Raw genomic sequence first — 24,517 nt, forward strand, 5'->3', positions numbered from 1 at the left:
AAAGGAACCAACTTCTTTAATGCTGTTGACAAACTAAAACAAGTTATCACACTTCAAAATTACAGAAAAATTGATCATATAATTTTTTTTGAAAAATCAATATTTTAACACTTTTAAGCAGACATTTAAAGCAGGAATACAGAGTATAATATGCTACAGAACTCTTTTTAAGTACGTTACCCCAAACAGTTCACAAAAGGCTGCAGAAGGCAAATACATCTCCCTAAACATTTAAAAAAAAAACAAAAAGCAAAGGTTCAAAATAGAACTATGGTACTTGTATGTTTATAAACTTAATGATCTCACAAATCCAAAAACATTATTTTAATGGAGATCAAAAGTGAACTTCTTCCAAAAGCTCCATTGTGACAGGGAAATAAAAAAATAAAAAAACGCTTTTCTCTCGACCATGAAGGAATAACCTGCACCAACCAAACTTGGCACAGATCTTTAGCCCTTTTCTATGTAGTTTCCATCCAGTGCCACACACTTTTCCCATCGGCAAGTAAGTTTCCTGATGCCATTCGAATAGAAGTCACGTTTTTGGCTCCGAAACCAGGATTCCACTGCACTGATGACCTCCTCATCACTTCCAAATCGCTTGCCACGAAGATGCGACCTCAGCATAGGAAAGAGAAAGTAGTTTGACGGAGCGAGATCAGGTGAATGCGGTGGGAACAGCAATGGTTCGAAACCACAATCCTTTGCACAAAGTACCACGTCATGAGATGTATGGGACGGAGTATCGTCGTGAAGAAGCCACACACCTTTTGCGAGAACCCCATGTCGTTTGCATTGCATTTGTCCACACAGTTTTTTCAGTAGATCACTATAGTACTCTCCAGTGATGGTTTTCCCATGCTGGAGATAATCGGTCATGATAATGCCTTGTGAGTCCCAGAAAACTGAGAGCATCACTTTGCCTGATGAGAGTTGTACTTTGGCCTTCTTTCGAATGGGGGAAGAGTGGCGCTTCCATTGTATACGGGCCTTTGTTGTTGGGTCAAAGTGATGTATCCAGGCTTCATCAAGGGTGACCAGATGCGTGAACAAGTCAGTTGGATCAGCAGCGCACAAGGCAAGAAGCTCTGAGGAATAGTCGGCTCGAAGAGCCTTCTGCTGAGGCGTCAGAATGCGAGGAACCCATTGTGCTGCAACTTTTTTCATGTTCAGTTGGTGACGAATCATTTCACATACCGACCCATGACTAATCCCAACCATCTGCACAATTGTGTCCACGCAAATGCGACGATCTTCGAGCACCATTTTTTCGACCTTTTCCACGGTTACCTCATTGTGAGCACTTGCAGGCCGTCCGCTTCTAGGTTCATCATAAATGCTCAAACGACCATATTTAAATTGTCTACACCAATGTTTCACGACGTCATACGAGGGCGTAACATCGGCATAAACCGCATACATTTCATCGTGGATTTTTTGTGGCATCTTTCCCTGCAAATGCAGGAACTTGATCACTGCTCGATACTCCAGTTTTTCCATCTTCATTGGAGCCTCCACTTTACTGCACATTAATTACTGCAACTTCCTGGAAGGAATAGATACATGATTTTAATTTCATAACAATAATTTTGAAAGACCATCACACACGCACCAATTCCTTCATGGTCAGGGGAGAAAAACCTTTCGACTCCCTCTCGTAACATCTCAGTTTGCATATTAGCAATTAATATACAACTGCGGCGTTTGAGTTGCCTGAACACGGGGAAAAAATAATTAAAATAACGGAGAAAAGCTAACTTCTGAAAGAAGGAAAAAAAGATTAATAACAATAAAGCACAGCAAAAACATTAGATTAAAAAAAAAAATTGTTCCCATTCTTGAATACATAAAGTTAATCAAAATATTTATAATAATGATCAATGCCTTTCTACACCATTGTTTTGTGACCTATATTACACCAATAAAAACACTATCACAAGCAATTTTCTCTTTAGAACTTTGACTACGAGTCAGAGGAGCATTCAACAAGTGATAATCAAATGCTGGCCCAGTAGAATAAATCACTTCAATAATCCAGGATCTATGAACACAACCACTTGCTTGAACTTGTTCACAAATAAGTTAAAAGAAGCAAATTAACACATGCACACAGAAATGTGCTTGCATTATAGACGAGAAGACTTGGTATCGTGGCAGGCTCGAGAGAACTGTGCTGGGATTGTTGGTGGGGAGTGGGGGCTTTAGAGTTGTCATTCCAGTTTTTTTTTTGTTTTTTTACAAACAAAAAATAAATGTAAAAAAAACAAAAAAAACAAAAACAAAAGGCTAATAATCAAAGAAAGTTAAATTATAAAATCAGGTTTAGTATAACGCAAGCCGTGTAATAAGCCTGCAACCAATGCTGAATTCACTTTGACATCATGCAATGAAAAATAAAAACAAATAAAATAAAAGGTCGTGTTTTAATCCACACTAAATTATCACATTGTACAGACAGGGAGGCACCTGATGCATTTTTCATTGCTCTTTACCAGCAGGGAAGCATTCTACACCGTGTTATTAACTCACCCTCTCTACCTTCTCATAATGGAGCCATTCCTTAAATTGCTTCAGTCCAACACTCGGATTGTCCGCTCGTCTCCAGCCCTGACAAAACGTGAAATAAAATTCGACCTTAAGGTGTTGTTGGGTCTGGGGAACAGAAAAAAAGTCACTACAGTAAATATTCGTGCAAGGTGGTTGTGGCAGCAATTGCTCATCTCCAATAACTTCTTCAGTCAATATGCCTTGCATTGCCATGACACAGAATATTTCAAAGCTTGCTCCTTGATGTTAAACCTCATGTTACATCTTTCCAGTTGTGGCAACATTGAGCATTTCATGCTACAAATCACTAGCCTATCCTAAATGATATAGACCTGTTATTTAGAAACCCCACCATACTCTTCTTTTATAATATTTTAGGGCACGTGCGAAGCGCAAAGCGGGGCTAAGCAATTGGTTCACTCTGCCTACAGACATCAGTCGAGGTACTACTTAATTTCAATCAAATTATATATTTTGAACACGGGGGGGGGGGGGGGGGGAACACAAATCGGAACATGAACCTACAGTTCGGCAGAACTTTAGCTCTGAATTTTGCAAATTGGATGGAATCTCGACTCGATCACGCATTTGAGGTAATTTTATTTTTCTTAACTCTGGCAGTCAAACAATATTGAAAACCATTGCAAACAGAAAATGTACTCTTTTTTTTTTTTTAAGGACGTCACGAAGGACAAAACAAGCACGAAGAACTACTGTAACGTGGTAAATAAGGTGGTGGAAAAAGATGCGAGGCCAACGGCGGTAAACTTCCGATTCAATATTTTTTCTATAACCTTTAAAATTTTGACTATTTCAAATTAATTATATACTTGAACACTGTTGAACACAAATCACCTTCTTAGCACTTTCAAAATCCTCCAGTTTAGCAGTAGCCTGCAGGAATAAAAATATTACACCATTTTACGCCATCTCAACCAACCAAACTTGCCGCACGCACTCAGCGTTCGGAAAGAACCAAATTCAGACACAAAATGGGAGCTCGTAGGAAATGTAGATTGTGCTCGGAATTACACAAAGCAAGAGTTGAAAAGGCCCTTCCCACGTCCCTTTTATCAAAACTGTGCGGGTAAGGTGTTCGATGAACGAGGTTTTTGTGACATAACTGCAAGGAAAATCCTTTGGTTTTAAAGATTAAAAATAAAATAAAATAAAAAAAAACATTATTTTGGTCTCCAACATCACAAACATTCCTCAAGAATGCATCACCTTCCCTATCATCGCATTCCTCCTTCACTTTATTGATCATCCTCAACTCGATCTTCAGACAACTTCAAATAGTGGAGTCTGATCATACAGCACATCTCGCAACTTGCACAAACTCTTGCTTTTATTACTATTTGTCATATACACTGTCATTCAGTATGAGCGTTACCCCAAAAGCAATGCCAGCTTTTTAATTGAACAGTACAACTCAATTTATGCAAAAGAAACATTTCGCAAGTACATTTTGTCGAAAGACCACAGGTTCAATTATCTATCAGCTCATCTGTTCACGTTGTCTTGGGAAAATGTAATTAATACTCCTGGGCCAATTAGGACAATGTTACGCCATCATGACCAAATCCTTTATTTCTGCACCAACTGGTGTGTGTGTGTGTGTGTGTGTGTGTGTGTGTGTGTGTGTGTGTGTGTGTGTGTGTGTGTGTGTGTGTGTGTGTGTGTGTGTGTGTGTGTGTGTGTGTGTGTGTGTGTGTGTGTGTGTGTGTGTGTGTGTGTGTGTGTGTGTGTGTGTGTGTGTGTGTGTGTGTGTGTGTGTGTGTGTGTGTATATATATATATATATATATATATATATATATATATATATATATCTCAGACCTGAAAAGCAAAATAAACTGAGAGAAGTACACAAGTTTAAAAACCAGAAATAATTTCCTGGGATGTTTGTTTTTATTTTGTCTGCAAAATTATTTTGATAACCACTTATTAAATGCCCCTCATACTACAACCCATTCATGTTAGAGTGGGAAATAAAATAAAAAAAACATGGGGAGACGTAAAGGATTTAAAAAAAAAAAAAAAAAACACTTGCACACCAAATACCGATCATAATACAATATTAAATGGACGGACATACGTCAGCTGAACTACCTTGTGGAGGGAATGGGAAGTGGGGTAGGGGAAATAGGGCAGGGTTAAAAAAAAGAATAAAAGAAAGATGAAATCTTCAATATGGATGTTGCTGTGCCCTTTTGAGGCAGAAAATCCTCATAACTAAGAAAATAATGAGCAGAGCTGTATATTAAACAGACATACAGCAAAATGAAATGTTACAGATCACTGGGGTAAGGCTACAAAAGTACAAGACAGCGCAAAGGATGTAGATAAATCTGAATCAATGAGGCAGCGATGTAATATGCATGCTCTGAGAGGCAATAGGGAATGTGACCATCGGTGTAGTGGCGTGGCTCATACTAATGCCCTGTGCCATTGAAACTGGTACAGGAGCTACAGATACGGCTACAGGGGCCATGGTAACAGGAGCTATGCTCAGAGTGGCAGGTAGTGGCGTCAGCGTTTCGGCTGCCAGAGCAACGGTAGGTGCAGGATTGGCGGGAGAAGCAGCAGCAGCACCGGCAGTTGCCACAAGATCCTGTTGAGGGACATGAGGCACGGCTCGTGCCTGCAGAGGCTGTCCGCTCAGCGACGTGTACGTCGCCACAGCTGCGACCGGTGCCCGCACAGCCAACGACTGGTCGCCAGAGGTCAACCCCACCACCTTGGTTTGCGTGCGAAGACGAGTGTTTTGCTCGAGCAGTGCCTCATTGACTGCCGTAAGATCCGAGAGCTGCTTACGCAATTCTTCGACGCGACGCCGTAAAACCTGGTTCTCCTCCTGCAACAGTTGTGTATCACCAACACGCGGTATCAGGCCAAGCTCACTCCACGCTTCTTCAAGACGGCGGCGCTTCAGTCGATTCAGGTCATATTCAGTTTCCAACACGGACTCGCTAAATGTATCAAAACGGTATCGTGGAAGCAGCGCAGCCATAGCTGGGAGAGGTGGTGGTGGTGGAAGCAAGCCTGACTCTGTACCCACCCCAGCTACTAGGCTCTTTTCTATAGCATACTCTTCGCGTGAAATATGACGGAACTTGCAAACTTTTCCTCGCAGACAACTGCCATTCATGTAATCATGGCACACAGGAGTATCATCTTGCTTTATCTGCATTTCCCCACCAATGGTGAGTCCCAGCCCTGTACTAATAGCCTGCTTCAAATGTGGAGATAACTCGCCAGTGCGTCTGTAGTATTCTTCGTCCCCCTTAGATGCATGAATGAATTTGCAGTTCACCCGTGAGCAGCCGCTGTTCTGAAAATCATGACAGAACGTGAGGTCATATTTTTGGGTGGCCACTGCGTTCATGTCAGTTAACTCTGGATGCATGTAGCGGCAACGCCTGCCACGCTGGCACACGTTGCGCAGAAAATCGCGGCACACTGTCGCATCAGCACTAGCGCCTGCATCATCGCCGCTGCCATTGGGTATGCTATCAGCTTCAGACATAGCGCAGCGCAGCAACGCAATTGCAGGGGCAGCTCGCAGCAGCTGCAACACAGGCAGGCAGAGCGCAATATCAAAATGCAAGCTTCTGTACATTTGGGAGGGAATGAAAAACATGGCTTGTTTACTTTATCAATTTGTTTTAGCACATTTATGAGTTACTCAAGCTGTGTATATAGGAGGAATGATTTAAAAAATATATAAAAAACACTCAAAATGAAGGATAATAATACATAGGTACGTTAACGCAAGGAAAATTACAATAGTGTTCTCACGACCGCACAATAGATCTCACATTCCTCGAATTATTCAGAATGCTTCACCCATTAACCCAACCTTGTGAAATGTACACCATTTCAACTAACATACATGTGTCTGTATGTATGGAAAGATGCATTTGAATATCATAGACAAAGGTTTTCGACTTGCCCTCCTCAGGATAAAACCGCAGGCAGATGAAGAAGAAGCACCAAACTCTGGTTTATAAAGTTACAATGTAATGTCCTCAATGTTGATTGGTTGAGAGAAAGAAAGGACGGGATTACTTTATTGTTGCAACCATAGAGCATCATGAATAATGAGGAGGTGAAAATGAAGCGTCATGAATAATGACGAGGTGGGGATGAATCACCAAAGTACCGGTGGAAACATAATGCTAATTAGCCGAGGACGAGTTGGGGGGGACATGTTGTTGAATACGATCATTCAGTCTCAAACACGTGCTGCCCACATACCTAGCATCACACTGGCACTGAAATTAGTAAATAATCTTACAAATATGAAAAGTGGACAGAACATCTTGTTGGACCAACGGAAGCAACCGGCGGGTAGTGAAGAATCACTCGGGGTTGAACCGCTTGTAATAATGGGACAATGTCTGTTTGATCGGGTTTTCAAACCGTTGAGACACTTTGCATTTCCAAGGTTCCTTTCTCTCATACAAGGGCTGTTCCACAGTAATATGTTACATTTAAGGGTCTTATCTTCAGGAGCTATCACAGAATTTCTAAAGTATCCATAGAATACCACTAACATGTTTTGAGGTGTATATAAATGTAGATATACGAGGTGTGTTCAAAAAGTATCCGACCTTTGTTCATAAAAAAAAATTACACGTATCCAGATACAACAAACTTGCACTAATCTCCTTCAAAGTAGTCCCCTTGGGCTGCCACACACTTCTCCCAACGGTTCTGCCACTGTCGGAAGCAGCGCTGGAACGCCTCTTTTGGGATGGCGCACAGCTGGTCCGTCGCATTCCGCATGATGTCTTCTCTGGACTGAAATCTGGTCCCTTTCAGGGGCATTTTCAGCGTGGGGAAAAGCCAGAAGTCACACGGAGCCTGACAAAGCACAGGTGTGTTGTGTTTGGCCAGGAAACTCTGTATCAAATGTGAAGAATGGGAGGGTGCGTTATCGTGCTGGAGCTGCCAATTGATCGCTGCCCAAAAGTCTGGCCGTTTGCGTCGCACAGCGTCACGAAGGCGACGCAGTACCTCTTGGTAGTACTCTTTGGTGATGGTTGTGCTGTGTGGTGTGTACTCATGATGAACCATGCCACTGGAGTCAAAGACGACGGTCAGCATGACTTTGACATTGCTGCGGACCTTCCTTGCTTTTTTTGGCCTCAGGGATGTTGGATGCTTCCATTGTGATGACTGGAACTTGGTTTCTGGGTCGTACCCATAAACCCAGGTCTCATCGCCAGTGATCACTGTGTTGAAGAAGTTGGGATCGCTGTTCACAGTCTGCAGCATGTCCTGTGCGATCTCCAAACAGAGTTGTTTCTGCTCGCTCGTTAGCAGCTTTGGCACGAACTTCGCTGAGATTCTCCTTAAGCCCAAATCCTCAGTCACAATGGAATGAACGGATCCAATGCTGACGCCCGCCTCGTCTGCAAGTTCTCTGATCGTGATTTGACGATCCTGCATCAGCAGGGTCCTCACTTGGTCAATGACGATCTCATTTCGGCTTTGTTGAGGGCCTACCAGAACGTGCTTCACTTTCCATTGATGTGCGACCATCTTTGAAGCGGTTGTACCACTCTTTTATCTGTGTGTGCCCATTGCTTCGTTTCCAAAGGCCTGTTGAATCTTGCGGATCGTTTCCACTTGGGAATCGCCAAGCTTTACACAAAATTTGATGCAGTAGCGTTGTTCAACTTTTTCCGCCATTTTGTAAAAAACGAAAATCCGACGGCGCTCACTTACACTTCCTCACTCATCGGCGGTCTGTCGGCGACTGACAGCTGCTACAGGCGGGAAAATATTCACGCATACGAATTAGTATTGCCTACATACGTGCACAAAAACACACCTCCCTAGCTTCATTTGTTTACGTACGAAAAATTAAGGTTTGATACTTTTTGAACACACCTCGTATACTATTTATAGCAAAACCGCTATTGTCCTAAAATTAAAGAGTGCAGATAAAATTTTATTCAGTGATGGGAATAAATCTTTGTCTTAAGTGTTATATTAAAAACTACATAGATTTACCAAGAGTTTTATATGAACACATACGTTTTTGATAGAGACTGCTTTAGATTATATGTGTAAAAAGACTTTACTTATGATATCCCACACCCTGAATTTGCCAAAAATATACTTTAATGTGAATGCTGGGGGGTTGAAAACAGAGTAACAATCGTTATGCTATCGGTCAATTTGTCATGAAAGAAACAAAATGCTCAAGCTGCACAACTTTTAAAAATACGGTCTAGTTATTTTTGTGATAACATAACATAACCTAAATGACAAATGTGTAACAAAGGATAACATTAGTGGTAAGTCCATATCACCATAAAAGCTGTACAAAAATCTGGCTTTCCAATTGCGTTCCAAAGTCACGTTTGAAACAGAAGGCTTTGAGCCAGTCAGAGGTCGTTTAATCAATCAATTAAAATTATAATCATCAATACGAGAGCCTACGCTATACGCGAAAACTGATGACGTCATCTTTTTCTGGATTCTGGGCGCCATTTCTGGATTTCTGGATTTCTGCCTGACGAGAGACGATCGCAAGTTTTCGGTCAATTTTCAACCATTTATAACGTGAGTGACAAACTTTGCAAGAAGTCATGAAATGATGATAATACTGCAAGTCTTGTGTGAGTGTTTAACCTCCGCCATCAAAGGCCGGAGGTTACTGTTTTCACCCCTTTCTGTTTGTTTGTTTGTGAACAGTATTACGGAAAAAAACTCGACGGATTTCGACGAAACTTGGTGGGGGATTAGGTATGATCCAAGGATCATGCCATTAGATTTTGGACTTGGTACAAAATCCAATATGGCCGCTATGGCGGCCATTTTGAAAAAATATTTGAATTTTTTTTTTTTTGCATTTCTACATGTTTCAAGTGATTTCCAACCCCCAACCCCCCCCCCCAAAAAAAAAAATTGTTAGAGAAAAAAAAATTTTTGCAACTTTTTTTTTTTCAACAAAATTTCGATTTTTTTTTTTTTGCATTTCTACATGTTAGTAGTGATTTCCAACAAAAAACATGCCAAAATTATAATTGCGGCTGATTTTGGAACTTCAGGTGGATATACCCACGTAAAATCAATTTCTGTCTCAAGGAATCTAGTTATGACGAATGAATTGAGTATGTAAAAGTTAAAAGTAAAAGGGAAAGTTGCAAACTATAACTCTGTGAGCACTGTTGACATCAAATTGAATGAATAGGATATCAGGTTCACTTGAGTGACCGAGCAGTATTGGCGGCGGAGGTTTTGCACTCTACCGAGTGCTCCCCCTCAAGTTGTATGTGTATTCAGTGTGAAACGGCATTGATTACAGCCCCGTGGTAGAGCTATATTTTGGACTCTTAGCGAATCATTGAATGATACTTCGACATTCTCAATGGCAGATGTGTAAACAATCGTTACATTTGACTTGAAATAATGTTATCCATGTCACGATCGTTACATATTGTACGGAATGAGTTCAAATCTTCTGAATGCCGCCAAATCATACGCTGACACCTTAAAATAGCCGTCATACAGCTAATGGGTTTTGCTGCCTTTTGAAGCTTCGCATGACGGAGTCTCTTAGGTACTAAAAAAAAAAAAAAACATTACATTTGATGACTGATTTTGTTATCGCTTGTCATTTTTCTTCTTGCACAACTTGTTGCCAAGATGCCAAGTTGGAATCTTGTTTTTTGGGTTAAGTTTCTCTGTTGAAAAAGCCACCTCATCAATGTTCTGCATGTTATGTGAAGCTTTTAACCAATGCTGGGAGTTCAAATCCAACTTTTGCTGTATTTGTCACCAGTCTCATGCAGGAAATCTCATCGTTTTACATATTGTAAGTATTAATATACTCGATGTTATCATGAATGGATTGTTTTGTGTAAGCGGGGGGCACCTTACAAGCACCTCGTGACCTGTGGCTCAGTCGTTAAAGCGCTTTGTTGAAGCCGACAGGCCTCTTAGCAATGAGGTTGCGAGTTTGTTTCCTTATCTTGGAAGGTCGGTCAGCAACCTGCGGTGCGGCACGCTACATATATTCACCTTACAAGACATTTTAGGCCACTTCTTGCTGATGACATTTCATTTACTTACATGTTAACATATTCTTACCACAAGTCAATGTCGCATTTGTTACATTTGTCAATGTTGCGTTTGTTACTTTTTTTACATTTTGATTTTTGTCCCACTCCTTTAAATACTGACAAGGCTTAACATTCTGGTGGTTATAATAGAGGAACTATGTTGTTCTCTTTCATTAAAAACATCCTAACCCAAAACAGTTTCGCTTTTGCTTATTTCCTCCGGTTTCTAAAGGTTGTCAATGTCACGTGCGTTACGTAACGCTTAATGTCAAAGTCAATAAAGTACAGAAATATTTGAATTTCTACAAGTTCTTGTTTTGAAGGAAGAATAGCATTTCTTGACCACAACCTAAAATTAATATTCAGTTGATTAGAAAAAAATAGCTACTGTGGAAATGCCAACAACTTGAATGTCAATGTAATATTTGTTACATTTCTGTTAATGAAGACAGAACACTCCATCAATCAATTGTGCTGGGTTAGATTATCTTCTTACTGTTGGATTCCAGTCATGGAGGGGTCAGTCTTTTATCTCCCCTCATTTGCAAGATAAACTGGACACACTTAATGTGGACGATGTATGTAACACAATGGTTACCCATTACTGTGGAAAGGCTCATAAGTAAGATTATTGAAGAATTCCAATGCCAGTGTGATGCTAGGTACATGGGCCACACATTTGAGATTGAAGGATCACACTGAACAACACGTCCCTTTGGGGATCAGACAGGGTCAGTCATCCGGACAGACAACCAACTCAGGCTTGTAAGAATGTTCATAGTACGACAACGAACCCCTGTGCCTCTGCAATTAGTCACCATCTACTGAATAATCCTGTGTGCAGAGCAAGATCGTATCGGCTGGTTTAATATCCCGAGTAGAGGACGAGGTTTAGCTCACCTTCGTGCAATAGACCACATTCATCAGGTCAACCAATCCCGTTCTTTGGAGACAAAGAACTTGTCCGAACTTCTATCTTTTCTGATCGATGGTTTGACTCTGCGACAACTCCACCACAGTGAACTTTGAGTCATCATGAAAACCACCACCCCACCCCATAACTAGGCCTCAGCTAATTAGCATTATGTTTCCGCCAGAACTTTGGTGATTCAAAAAGTTCCACTCACCAGGTAATCCCATCCTTTCTTTCTCTCAACCAAATCAACATTGAGGACGTTACATTGTAACTTTATAAATTAGAGTTTGGTGCTTCTTCGTCTGGTTGTGATTTTATCCCAAGGAGGGCAAGTCAAAAAGCTTTAATAACGTCTATTATATTCAAATGCAAATATAAATTTTGTTGCATGAATTAATATATATATATATATATATATATATATATATATATATATATATATATATATATATATATATATATATATATATATATATATATATATTAGGGTGTTTCACTCATGGTGGTAAAAAAATGAAATTTGTTGAAAATTGTCAGAAGGGGTGTCCCCTTGTTTCTTATGACCCATAAATATTGGGTTTGATTCGTCAATATTTACTGGTCCCACAGTTGGACAAGATTCCACATTTCAAGTAAAACTTCAAAAAAAATCAAATGGAGAAGACAAAAAATTGCAACGAACATTTATTGAACTGAAAATTAACAAAAAAAAATTATGAAAAATAAATGTAGAACAATTATGCAAGTAGAGCAGGGCAATCAAATCGTTGGGCTCAAGGAGCAGGAGGGAACTTAGCAGTCACTCCAGCCTTTGTTCTCTTGACGGTCTTGCGGTCATGATGAACAACTTTGAGGAGGAACTGCTTCTGCTGCTCGTCTTCGGTTCGGGCTTGGAGTTTTTGTATCAGTGCCACTCCTCTCTCTGCTGCATCATTGGTGACCTGCAGGCCTCGGACGGTGGCTCGAGTTCGCGGATCTTGCAAAACATCTTCCACGTTATGGGTAGTGACCATCCGCCCAGCAAAGATCCCAATGGCCTCTAGTGTTCACCCTGTTACCAATTTGGAAAGACCGTCAGGGAGAGTGAAGTTCTTCTTTTCAAGTCTCTTGAGTGCTTTCGAGGTTGCTGGATGGCTTAGGTTCTTGACCATGGCCGCCCGGTCATCGGGAGACACTCGTTCGTCGAAGAAGGCTAGGGCCACTCCTTGCTCTGAGAGGTACCAGAGGTGCCTTTGGAGGGCCTTCTCTGCCGTTGACCCGAGTTCTCTATCCACAAACACCTGGAGAATCGCCAAGAATTCCAGGTCATTCTTCGGTGCACAGTTTGGGACAGCTGCCTCATGCCAGAATCTGACGTAAATGAGACTGACGAAACGGGCCAGTTGTCGGACTCTGCGTTTTTCCGAACTCGTCAGCTCCAGTTATTGCAAAAACAGGGCAATCTTCAGGATATAAATAGCCTTTGCCATCCATCTCGCCTGATGGTAGACTCCAGGGGCCCTAAATCGAGGCAGATCTCCGCTCCATCTTCCTAGGTAGAGAAGAGAGAGGTGAAGGAGTTCGAGATAGACTTCCTCAGGAGAGTCATCCATGATGCAGCCCACTCAAGAGAGGACTATCATCTTCAGCCTTTGTGATTCGCTCCACTCATCCAGGGGTTGTTCGTCGCTGAGGGTACCGGCAGATGTCTTGTCCAAGACGTCCCATTTTCCTCGGAATCGTTTGAAGAGGGGAATGTCGGGACCTGGGGGAGAGCCGAAGAGGAGTTCATAGGTGTTCTTCAGTACCACCTCGTGAATGTGATGTCGGCATGCCAGCCAAAGAAGAGGTCTTCCAAGGGACTGTTCAATTATGGTGCAGGATCCGCTAATCATGCCACTGTTGGACGCAGTCGTATCAAATGAGAGACCGATGATCTTGTCAGCAATCTGATACGTGTCCAGCAGCCGAAGAACGGTATCTGCTATCGACATATCGATATGCAATTATCGACATAGCTGACTAAGGGAACCTGTATGTTGTGTGCAATTGAATTCCAAATTCGTAACAATATTTAAAAGTTCATGATAGACGCTCTCAAAAGGCACCGTACATGTGCTCAGTATTTAAGGAGATCCGGATCTTATCTATACAAGAGCTGAGGCCAAGAGATTAAGGTTTTGTCTTCACAAAAAAGAAGAACAAGAAGAAGATGAACAACGCCGAGCTCTCTATGAGCAGCGTTCGCTGCACAAGACGCTGCTAAAAACGTCAACATACCATTCAAAAGTGTGCGACCTGTTAACACGGTCCCATTTCGCTAAGATTTTGCATGAAGCACTTTTTATAGGAAGGTTCAAAGGCAAACCTGTGCTGATAAAATTATTGCCCTTCAGAAAAAAATGAAACACCCTAATATATATATATATACATATACATATATATATATATATATATACATATACATATAGAGATGCATGCACGATCATGGCCAAAGATATTGGCACCCTTGAATTTTTTTTTCAAATAATACACCATTTCTTTCAGAAAATTGTCGATATTAAAAAATCTTTTGGTATCCACGTTTGTATTTCTTTGGTTTGCAGTGGAACAAAACAAAAAAAAGCTGAAAACAAGAAGGGCAATTGGTAGAACACATACCTCCGTCATGTAATGCCTGATCCACGAGAACATGTGTGTGTGTATATATATATATATATATATATATATATATATATATATATATATATATATATATATATATATATATATATATATATATATATATATATATATATATATATATATATATATATATATATATATATATGGTGTCCCAAAAAAATATTTAACTTTTAAAATGCTTTGTTTGATCCTAAAAAAGCAGTAATATTGTCACCAATGCCTCATTTCTTGTTGTCGAGACCCTGAAGTTTATTTTGATACCAAGCAAGTGCCAGAAAAATACCAAGACTGACCGTACACCAACGGACGAAAATTGTTGAACTTTGGCAGCAGACGAAAAGTGTCATACAGGTGCAGCGTGTTTACTCGAGACATTTCGGTATCCACTTGCGCCATGCACCAAACTTTCAGACAATAAAGTGCACCATCGCAAAGTTTACCAATGTGGGAACCATCTGTGACCTTCACAAGGGTCACAGTGGTCGGAAGAGGACAGGTAGTAGTGAAGAAAATGTGGAAATGGCGAGACAGGCGGTTGTTCAGAGTCCAAAAAAATTGATTTGACAACTTTCTGCCGAGACAAACATTCATAAGAGCACCGTTCAGAGGATCCTTCGCCAAGACATTCATGCCTTTCCATACAAAATTCAAACGGAAACGGTGCTTACTGATCAACAGAAACGCAAACGACTAGACGTTGCAAATTGGTTCTCAGGAAAGTTGGAGGAAGATGCAGACTTCCTCAAAAAATTTAACATGACGGACGAATGCCATGCTCACTTGTCCGGGGAGGTAAACAAGCAAAACTTTTGGTATTGGGAAACTGAAAATCCTGGTAATGCATCAACTGAACTGGTGCCTCGATCTGTTCTCAAAGTTACCATGTGGGTGGCGGTTGGTTGGTATGGGATAACTGGTCCATACGTCTTTGAAGATGACCAGGAATGAACTTGCACGGAAAACCAAAGGAACTATCGCGAAATGATTCGGGAATTCTATCTGCCCGAGCTACGTACTCAGGCCAGGAGGAGAAACAACCTGATCCAGATGAGAACCCAGTGGTTCCAGCAGGATGGGGCACCGCCCCATACAGCCAGGCAAACAAGGAGTTTTCTCAACCAACATTTTGAGGGCCGCTTTATCTCCCTCTATGAAGATGTTGAGTGGCCACCGTATTCCCCTGACCTTACTCCTCCAGACTTCTTCTTGTGGGGGTATCTCAAGGACAGGATCTATGGAAACCCTAGGCCTCAGACTCTTGATCAGCTGAAGGAAAACATCCACCGAGAAATCCAGAACATTCCTCAGGAAACGTTTCCCAAAGTGATGGAGAACATGAGACCACGTTTGCAGGCAGTGATCGGACAACGTGGAGCCTACGTCGAACATGTGGTCTAAAAGAAAACGATGATTCTATACCGAAATTTAAATTTTGGTGGCAATTTTGACATTGGTGCAATAAACTTCAACCTTTCCGCTTTCTATCCAGCCATATATATATATATATATATATATATATATATATATATATATATATATATATATATATATATATATATATATATATATATATATATTATGACCATCCTCTTTGCAGATGAAAAGTTGTGTATGTGTATATATATATATATATATATATATATATATATATATATATATATATATATATATATATATATATATATATATATATATATCAAGCTAGGTGATTACCTTACTTGAAGAAACAATTATTCACTAATCCAGCTGGGTGATTCAACTGCTTGAAGAAACAAGTCTTCACTCATCCAGCTCGGTGATTCTCGTGCTTGAAGAAACAATTCTTCACCAATCCAGCTGGGTGATTCAAGTGCTTGAAATTTAAAAAAGTGCTTGAAGAAACAAACAAATTATACTCCATGGAAAACACGAAAACTTATAATAAAAGGGTCTTTTGAGTGACCTTTAACCTGGCCCAATGCCCCCCCCCACCACCCCCAAAAAGCTTTTAATTGTATTAACCTGTTACTCAAATCAGAAAGTCCATGCTCGACACATGGGTTCCAGGAAACTTCCACTTGTGCATAACCTGGTGCTTCACCCGTCATTCAGGTCAATTGTCCTAACAGCTGGAGGCCAGTGTTAGATGAATCCACATCTAAAAACTAGAAGGCACTCAGTAGATCGCATACCTCTGCCATGCAATGCCTGATATCCACAGAACATATCGGGCGCATTACATTTTTCAAATATCATGCCATACAGGACGATTATTATCGTTTTTGGCCCCATCTCTCTATCGCGAAGAATCACTTTAAAAATTAAATAATTCGCAGATCCAGATCCGGATCTTCACCAAAATTGAATCATTTCTTCCTTGTTCCTCACCCAACATGTCCACCAAGTTTCGTCCGAATCCGTCCACAACTTTTTGAGATATCCTGCACTCAAACAAGCAATCAGATAGACAAACAGAAAGGAGTGAAAACACAACCTCCTTCACCTTTGGTGGTAGAGGTAATGAATCAGTAAATGAGTTTCTTATAAGGAACTTCAAAGCAGGTGGAGGCCATGAGACTCATCAAAGCCTGCACTATTATTACCAACCTATGGTTGTCTATCCATGCTCTATCCTTTTTAATGCTGCACGACAAGCAAGGAAGTAGCGCGGACCACTTTCAAAGTCTTTGGCGCGACTCAGCCGGGGTTCGAACCGCCAACCCCAAACTAAGCGCAGACACTCAAACCATTAGGCCACCAAGTCTGGCGTCAACATTTTCTGTCCAAAAATAGGTTATGCCATTTTATTTAGGCCTTTGTGCAAAATCTCACATTTACTTCTGTAGTTGTTCCTGTAATGTCCTGTTTATCTTCCTTCGCATCCAAAATCGATTCCGCGATTTTATTTCGGCGTTTGAACATTAGCATCGCCCCTGTTTTTTATCCGTTGAATTCACTCACACCAGGTGGGTTGACTTAACCTGCCATCCTTCCGAGGTCGGCAAAATAAGTACCAGCGTGCTGGTAACGGAGCATTTCATCAGCGGCACAGCTGCGCCCCCAGAAAATGATGCAGCCAAGCAGCCAGAAATAAATCTCACCATTTACATCGGTAGTCATTGCTACAGTACCTTGGCTATCTTCTGTGTTTTATTTCCAATTACAACTTGTATGTTTGACCAGCTTCAGTTCAGGGAGAGAGAGAGAGAGAGGTGAGGGTAAAAAGTGGTTGGCAGAAGTTCAGTTCCACTTCTCAGTTATAGGATTTTGATATTCATCACAAACCAGATACCAATGCGGTCAAGATGGCTGGCCAAACTTGGAGTTTGAAGGAGTCTGCCCATTTTAGACCCACGCTCAGTTCAGGCACCAAGGATACGTTCTACAATAAAGAGAAAAGCGAAAAGCGAAAAGAGAGAAGGTCCATCAGTCGTTCAAAGGATTAGACTTTCCAGCACCGAATCATGGGATCTGGTGCGACTGCAGCCAATCCAGAGTGGGGTCCAGTTCACCAAGCCTGCCATCGCCATGTTCACATGAGGTAACCCCACAAGGTTCAAAGTCGACTCACTGGCAGCATGGTTGAAGGTTTGGGTAGAACGCGCCAGTCTACGAACATTCGGGTCTTGCACCGGTCCACGTCCTCACGAGTGTACAGTATGGGGAGCTACAAGATATCAGCTTTTTGTGCGAGTTCAAAACCTAAACTCTCTTGTTGGGCAGAGGCACAACACCCCTTTCTTGCCGGTATGTTTCCAAGCATTTTCAGCTTCTTTTATAAGCTTTCAGAGACATTTTCTATAACAATCCTCATCTCACACGTACTTTGTTGCCCCGACCATCACTGCATCCTGGGGTATATGCGCATGCCCACTGAGCATCCCAGGACAGATGACGTCATTTCAAAAAGGCACGTAATATGCAGCCCCATTAGCTAAAAAAACACAAGAAAGTTAAGTCTGCAGTTCCCAGTTTCTTTCTCAAGATCATTTTTTGAATACCTGTTACATTTGGAATTTAATGCTCAGGTAGCTGTCCTGACTACAATGAACTGCTAAACGCATCATTCAACATCACCCTGACCGAAGTTAAAACCCTCTTGTTCTAAAACGAATAAAAAGAATAATACTAATAAATAAAACAAGTGAAACCCTTCAACACAGCGCGCGTGGTGAATCAAATGAGTACACTAATGTTAAAATATGCAATTTATGCTTTTCAGTTGAAAAACAATTAAAAAGCATACTTAATATTTGAAATGTAAAAATCTTGTTATTATTGTGATAAGCACCTTTATATATATATATATATATATATATATATATATATATATATATATATATATATATATATATATATATATATATATATATATATATATATATATATATAACAGAAGGAATGAAATCGTTCGATACAGCGTGGCAGGAGGCCGCAAAAGAATGATTGCAAGTAAATTTCAACGACTAATGCATGACGAAACACTTGTTCATGGCTAATATTAAAGAGAATGATGGCATAAGAAGAACTTAGCTTTCTGCGTTCGGCGCGAAATGCCATGGTGGACGGAAATGACGTCTTTCGTTCGTTCGTTCGTACATGAGGGGAGCGTTTCTTCGTTTTTTTTCCGTCAAGCAATAAATTAAATGGTTTTCACATATATGACACATTAGTTTCACAAATTTCCATTGAAATACTCGGGTATTTCCGTCAATTGTCGCCATTTCCGTCGAGGTTACGCACTACATCTACCGGACGGCCGTCATTGGCTGTCTTGAGGCACGTGGGGGGGGGGGGACACCGGACCCACCGGAGACGTGGTAGACGACGCCGGGGACATTTCCAACTCAGTGCAATTGTATACAGCGCACACGCTGTAATAATCCCCTGAACAACTCATTATGAATCCACTTCCAAAACAGAATACGACACCACAAGGCCAAACAAACACCACAAAAACATGTACCAACACATCTATATTAAAAAGCAGGAACGTCTGTCGGTCCGTCCATCACCAAACTACTCCCTCAGTTTTGGGGCAAGCCCCATCAAACCTTCTGTGGAACATTTTGGGGTCCCAGAGGATGTCCGAAGGTGGGTGGGAGGTTTCATAAATAACTCAATACAATTATGATTTTGACTTTCGATCGGAACGAAGTGTTTTGTATTCACCCTTTCTCGCCGATAAATTCGTCTGTATTGGGTATCACGTGAGAACAGCGTCGACATTTGTTTACCTCAGGAGTGTTTGTAATATTGCATTTTGTGACATTAATGGTATAGTATGAATTACCTCGACCACTGAAGGTGAAGGACGTTGTGCTTTCACCCCTTTCTGTCTGTTTGTGTACAAGACATCTCAAAAAGTTGTGGACAGATCCGGATGAAATTTTGTGGACAGGTTGGGTGTGTGCCCACAACAAATTGATTTGATTTTGGTAAAGATCCAGATTTTGAGCTGAATTGGAGAACTATTAAATTTTTAAAGTGATTCTTCACCATTGAGATATCAGGCCAAAAACAATATCGTACTGTGTAGCATGATATTTCAAAAATGTATTGGACCCGGTATGTTCTCATGGATCAGGCGTTACGTGGCGGAGGTATGTGCCCTACCGAGTGCCCTTCTAGTTTGTGATTGTAATGATGCCGTTTGCCTGGTGTTGGCTTCATGGTTGGGGTGGTGGGCTTGGGATCCTAAGGTCCTTAGTTCAAATCCTGCTTGTCTATTGAATCAATACCAGGTGGGGTTGACTCAGCCCATCATCCTTCTGAGGTCGGCAAAATGAGTACCAGCTTGCTCGGATGATTGAGCTATTTGAGTGTCCTGCATCGGAGTGGCGACCCGTCCAGGATTGTGCCCAACAGCCTGAGAGACTGCCTCGGCAGTACCGACGCTCTGTACAGAGTATGGTGCCGATGGATGGACGCTGTTTGGAATGATAACAGAGAGAGATGGAGTTTAAACCAGAATGAGGAAATTATGTGAAGGTTTCCACCCGTGACATTCATGGCGTCGGCATGGACATCATCGAAATATTACCCACCTCACTTCTGTTGGGGTCAGCTGCAAGTTTTTTGCCTACATCCTTCATGAACCAGCCGTCCAGCCCCCTCCCGTGTATAGCACGCCAGTTGTGTATATTTAGTCGACACCTATAACATACACCTAAGCACCATTTTACTGATATTTGTTTCACGAGTTAATGCAGAGCCGTTCACACAGTAAATATTACAAACAACTTTAGCAATGTAAAGGTGGTGGGGGGGGGGGTAAGAGTACAAGTTGGCAGGGTGGGAGGGATACACGCGGGTGGTATGTATGTGCAGGCAGTGCCATAGAACATGAGTACGGCGTACTAGGTGCCATGTTGTTATCCAGCTGTTCACGTGCATGTAGCGTTAATTACGCAATATTGGAACATACCTTTGAGACCTTTTCGATCCATTCAACCTTGACAAAACTTTTACTTTAAATCCTTTTATCTCACAGACACCTGAGACCTTTTGGACCTTCATAAACCTTCGACTTAAGACGGCTGAAGTGAGACCCTCACACATAACACATTTCAGAGACCTCAGACCCTTCAATAAACCCCTCAGACCTGACCTTAGACTTTCAACCCTGAGACTCTAGACATTTTCGACCCGAGACCAGTGGTTTGAAAAGAAAAGAACGTGAACCCCAACTCCTCAAAAACTGGGATTTTGAATGGGGGGGGGGTTAAAGTTTGGGTCACAACCCTGGGCTTGGGAACCTCTGCCTTCGACCCTTATAACTTTAACTTAAGACCCATAAACGCCTCAACACCCTTAAGACACCTTGGACTGTCAAGCCTCCATGAGACCCTCAAGACAGTTTGCTACAGAGCCCCTCAGACACTGCAGTCTAATTAATAACTTCAGATGAATTCAGAGTTGTACGGAAGTTATTAAAGAAGCAGAACTTTAAAAATAACTTCATATGAACTCTGAATTCATCAGGAATGCCAAGTCACTGACGAGATTTCTTATTAGAACTCAGCTTGCCTTTGCTGAGACAAAAAAAACCCCACAACATATCCCGTGGTTTTCTACAATCCTAATATTGTTACGGATCTGGCAGCTTTTGCACACAAAGACAGCAGTCCCATACTTCAGTTATTTAGATAAGTATGTGTTTATTATTAGAATCCATCCCCTATGTCTAATGGGAATTTCGTGTGTGCGCTGCGAGTTATTTTATAGTCAGGTTTTATACATCTACTACTACAACAACAACAACAACAGCGGCAATGTCCCTCACTCAACCCGGTCGCCATTGCCCACGTGTTTTTGGCTGAAGGCGTGGGCGGAGCCTCCATCACCTCAGATTGAGGCTCCGCCCCGAGGAAGGGCATGGAACGTTTCCTCCAGCCAATGAGCGAAGGGCGAGCATCGCACGCGCACCCCAGCCAATGGGAGGCCGGCGTGCCGAAAGCTACTATGGAGCCTCTTTGGGGGGCGGGCCTCCGAGACACCTCGACACCCCCCCGAGATGCACCGTCCAATCGGGAGGTGAGTGGCAAAAGAAGAAAATTGCTCCAACCTCAAGAGAGTGGGTGAAAAAAGACGAGAGGACTGTAGACAGTGGTGGTCGTGGTTCGAGCGCTCTGTGGTCCATTGGAGGGCAAGTCTAGTGACCGAGCAGCCAGGGTCGTGGACTTTGGGTCGTGGGTTTGAGTCCCACCGTAGTGGTTTGGAGTCGCTGTGACCGCACGAGGAGGGAAGGTACCCCGGCCAGGCTCTGGTCCCCCAGCTGAACTATCCTCCTTGGCGGGAGGACCGAATAAAGACCCGCGGGGTCCATTTTCTTGTGTGCGTGTGTGTGCGCGTGCGCGTGCGCGTGTGTGTGCCCCGTCTGTCAGTAGAATTGTCAAGTGCCTTGTACATTGTGAATCACATTTCTTTTATTCGTGATAACTCTGCTCTTTGTGCTCCCCTGCCCCCCATTAAAAAGAAACCCCCAATTGTTCAATGTACCAGCTCGTTGTCTGTCACTTTCTTCCATTGGCCCAGCACGGTGCGTATTGAGAATTAGTGAGGCAGTTTGGGCTGCTAAGTTGTCATTGGGACCGGCGCGGCTCTGGTAACTCCGCCTGGTTACGCCGGATCCGAGTCGGTACCTGTGACCGAGTACGTCAGCCGACCAAGAGTCGGCCGAGGGTGTGAGTTCCCCGGTAATTTGACGACGTGGGTACTTAGGTATATTGAAAGTTGGCTATTGACCCTACCCCACACCGTCAGAGAATTGGCGATCACGATCTTTAAGTGACCCATGACCTTTCGGAGTTGTCCGAGAGTCACGACCTAAATTCCGGGTGTTCGGTGGGAGACGGCTCTACTGCTCCACCTAGTGGTCGTTTATCGCAACCGAACCCCGGCCCACAACAATATTACTTTCATGCATGCAATGTATCATCCACTCATGATTCTGTGTGGTCCCATACATGTAATATTGTTGTGGGCCGAGTATCGGCAGCGAGCACGACCGCTAGATGGAGCAGTAGAGTCAGCTCCACCGAACACCTGGAATTTATAGGTTGTCACCCCGGATAACTCTGGAGCCAACGGGTCCCTTATCGGACCGAAGATCGCCAATTGGTCGTCCGCGTGGGATAGGGTCGATTGCCAGTTTCAATTTACCTAAATACCCACGTCGTCCAAACTACCGGGGAAATTCACCCTTGGCGGAGCTCGAGCAGAACGAGCCGTGAGCGTGCTCGAACCGTGCGTAACCCGAGCGGATGGTTACCGAGGTCAGTCGGTTCAAATGTACAACTACGGCAGCAACGGCCCAACTAATTCACAATACGCACCATGCTAAACCAATAAAGAAAACACAGGAACGAGCTGAAACATTAAACAGGGGATTTATTTACAATAGGGGGGAAAGGAACACACAAGGAGTAGAGTTATCCGACTATAAGAAGAAATGCAAATAATGTACAAACGAAGAGCACTTATCAATTCCAACTGACAGACGGACCAACACACAGACACACACCCAAAAAGAAAATGGACCCGATGGGTCTTCAGTCGGTAGAGCCGGCCCAGGGTACCTGCCCCGCCTCGTGCAGTCACACAGACTTGAATCACCATGGTGGGACTCGAACCCACGACCTGAAGTCCACGACCACGACCGTCTGCAGGGCCCTCGTCGACAACCACTCACTGGCTTTGGATACCAGGTTGGAAAATGTCTGGACTGAGAATGTCCTCTCCCACAAGGAACGTCTCACACACATGATCCTTGTTGCTTGGAAAAACACCACGATCTCGCAAACTGGCCAACGCTCCTGCCACGAGCACACCGTCTCTCCACTCTGGTCCAGACCACCACTCTTTCTTCTCAGGCGGGAAGGGCCTCTTTTCATCGCCACTCGCCTCCTCATTGGACAGTTCCGTCGCGCGATTCACTCGTCGCCCCCGTGAATGGCCGAAAGGGGCGCCAGGTCCGCTGATTGGACCGGGGAGGTGTGACGGCCGTCGCGACGGACTTCCCCTCAAACAAGGAGAGTCATATAGTCCTGCGTGGGCTTCGCTTATTGGCTGACCGTCGGCAACCTCGCTCGCATCCCCCTGATTGGGCGAGAGAGACGTCAGGTCCTCGTGAACTCCGCCCACGTACTTGCTGACACGCACGTGTGCAATGGTGCTGGTGGAGGATGGTGGAAGGAAGCGAAGGCAAATGTCGTCGTTGAAATTTATTGTTGTAGTAGTTGTAGTAAGTGTAAAAATCCGATCTATAAAATAACTTCACAGTGCATGAACATTTAATTCCCATTAGACTAAGGACTGGACCCTCACGAGAAACACATACTTATCGAAATAACTAAGCTACGGGGACGGCTGTCCGTGTGCATAAGGCTTCCAAATTCGTAACAATATTACATGACGTATGCATGTCGGTACAGATTATTATGCCTTCGCTGACGAGGTTGGAGAAATGACGTTTCCGGGTTATCCGGACGTCCATGCAAATTTTGTCTGTTTTCTCTGAAACTGCTTAACCCACTGACAAAAATGTTCACCAGAGGTGTGACGACTCATTGAGAAAGTTCGAATGATAATCATGACATCATTGGTCACGTGGTGTGGAAGCCATGTTGGAAAAAAAAGGAAAATTTGCACCCCATCTCCAAAACTGCTCTACGGACAAAATTGAAACTTGGCACATGTGGAGTAATCCCCCATGTGGAGTAATCCCCATAGGAAACAAATGTGACTTTTGATGATGTCATCATTGCACGTGTAAAACCCTTTATCCGATCAGGATGAACATTTTTGAGGGTCATCGACGGCTAAATTGT

The 24,517-nt window shown here is 42.7% G+C and overlaps 1 protein-coding gene across 10 annotated transcripts in view; it reads right to left on the reverse strand.

Annotated features, from left to right (window-relative positions):
- Positions 1 to 24,517, reverse strand: part of ZC3H10 (zinc finger CCCH-type containing 10) — a 26,224-nt gene continuing 1,707 nt past the window's right edge. Inside the window, exons 1-2 of one of the 10 annotated variants that reach the window (XR_015055867.1) lie at positions 2,539 to 6,117; positions 1 to 1,546 (exon numbers count right to left, since the gene is read on the reverse strand). Coding sequence is in view for 8 of the 10 variants with exons in the window: in XM_085872323.1 (XP_085728449.1) it covers positions 4,903 to 6,117; positions 21,754 to 21,828 (1,290 nt within the window). In the remaining 2 variants the exon portion in view is untranslated. Of the gene's footprint in view, positions 6,118 to 21,753; positions 22,569 to 23,761; positions 23,863 to 24,517 lie in introns of those variants that run through there. The other 9 variants (XR_015055866.1, XM_085872324.1, XM_085872327.1 and 6 more) reach the window with 9 other exon arrangements.

Source organism: Eptatretus burgeri, chromosome 3 (assembly GCF_056783735.1).
Source record: "Eptatretus burgeri isolate ZD-2024b chromosome 3, Ebu_testis_v1, whole genome shotgun sequence".
NCBI lineage: Eukaryota > Metazoa > Chordata > Myxini > Myxiniformes > Myxinidae > Eptatretus > Eptatretus burgeri.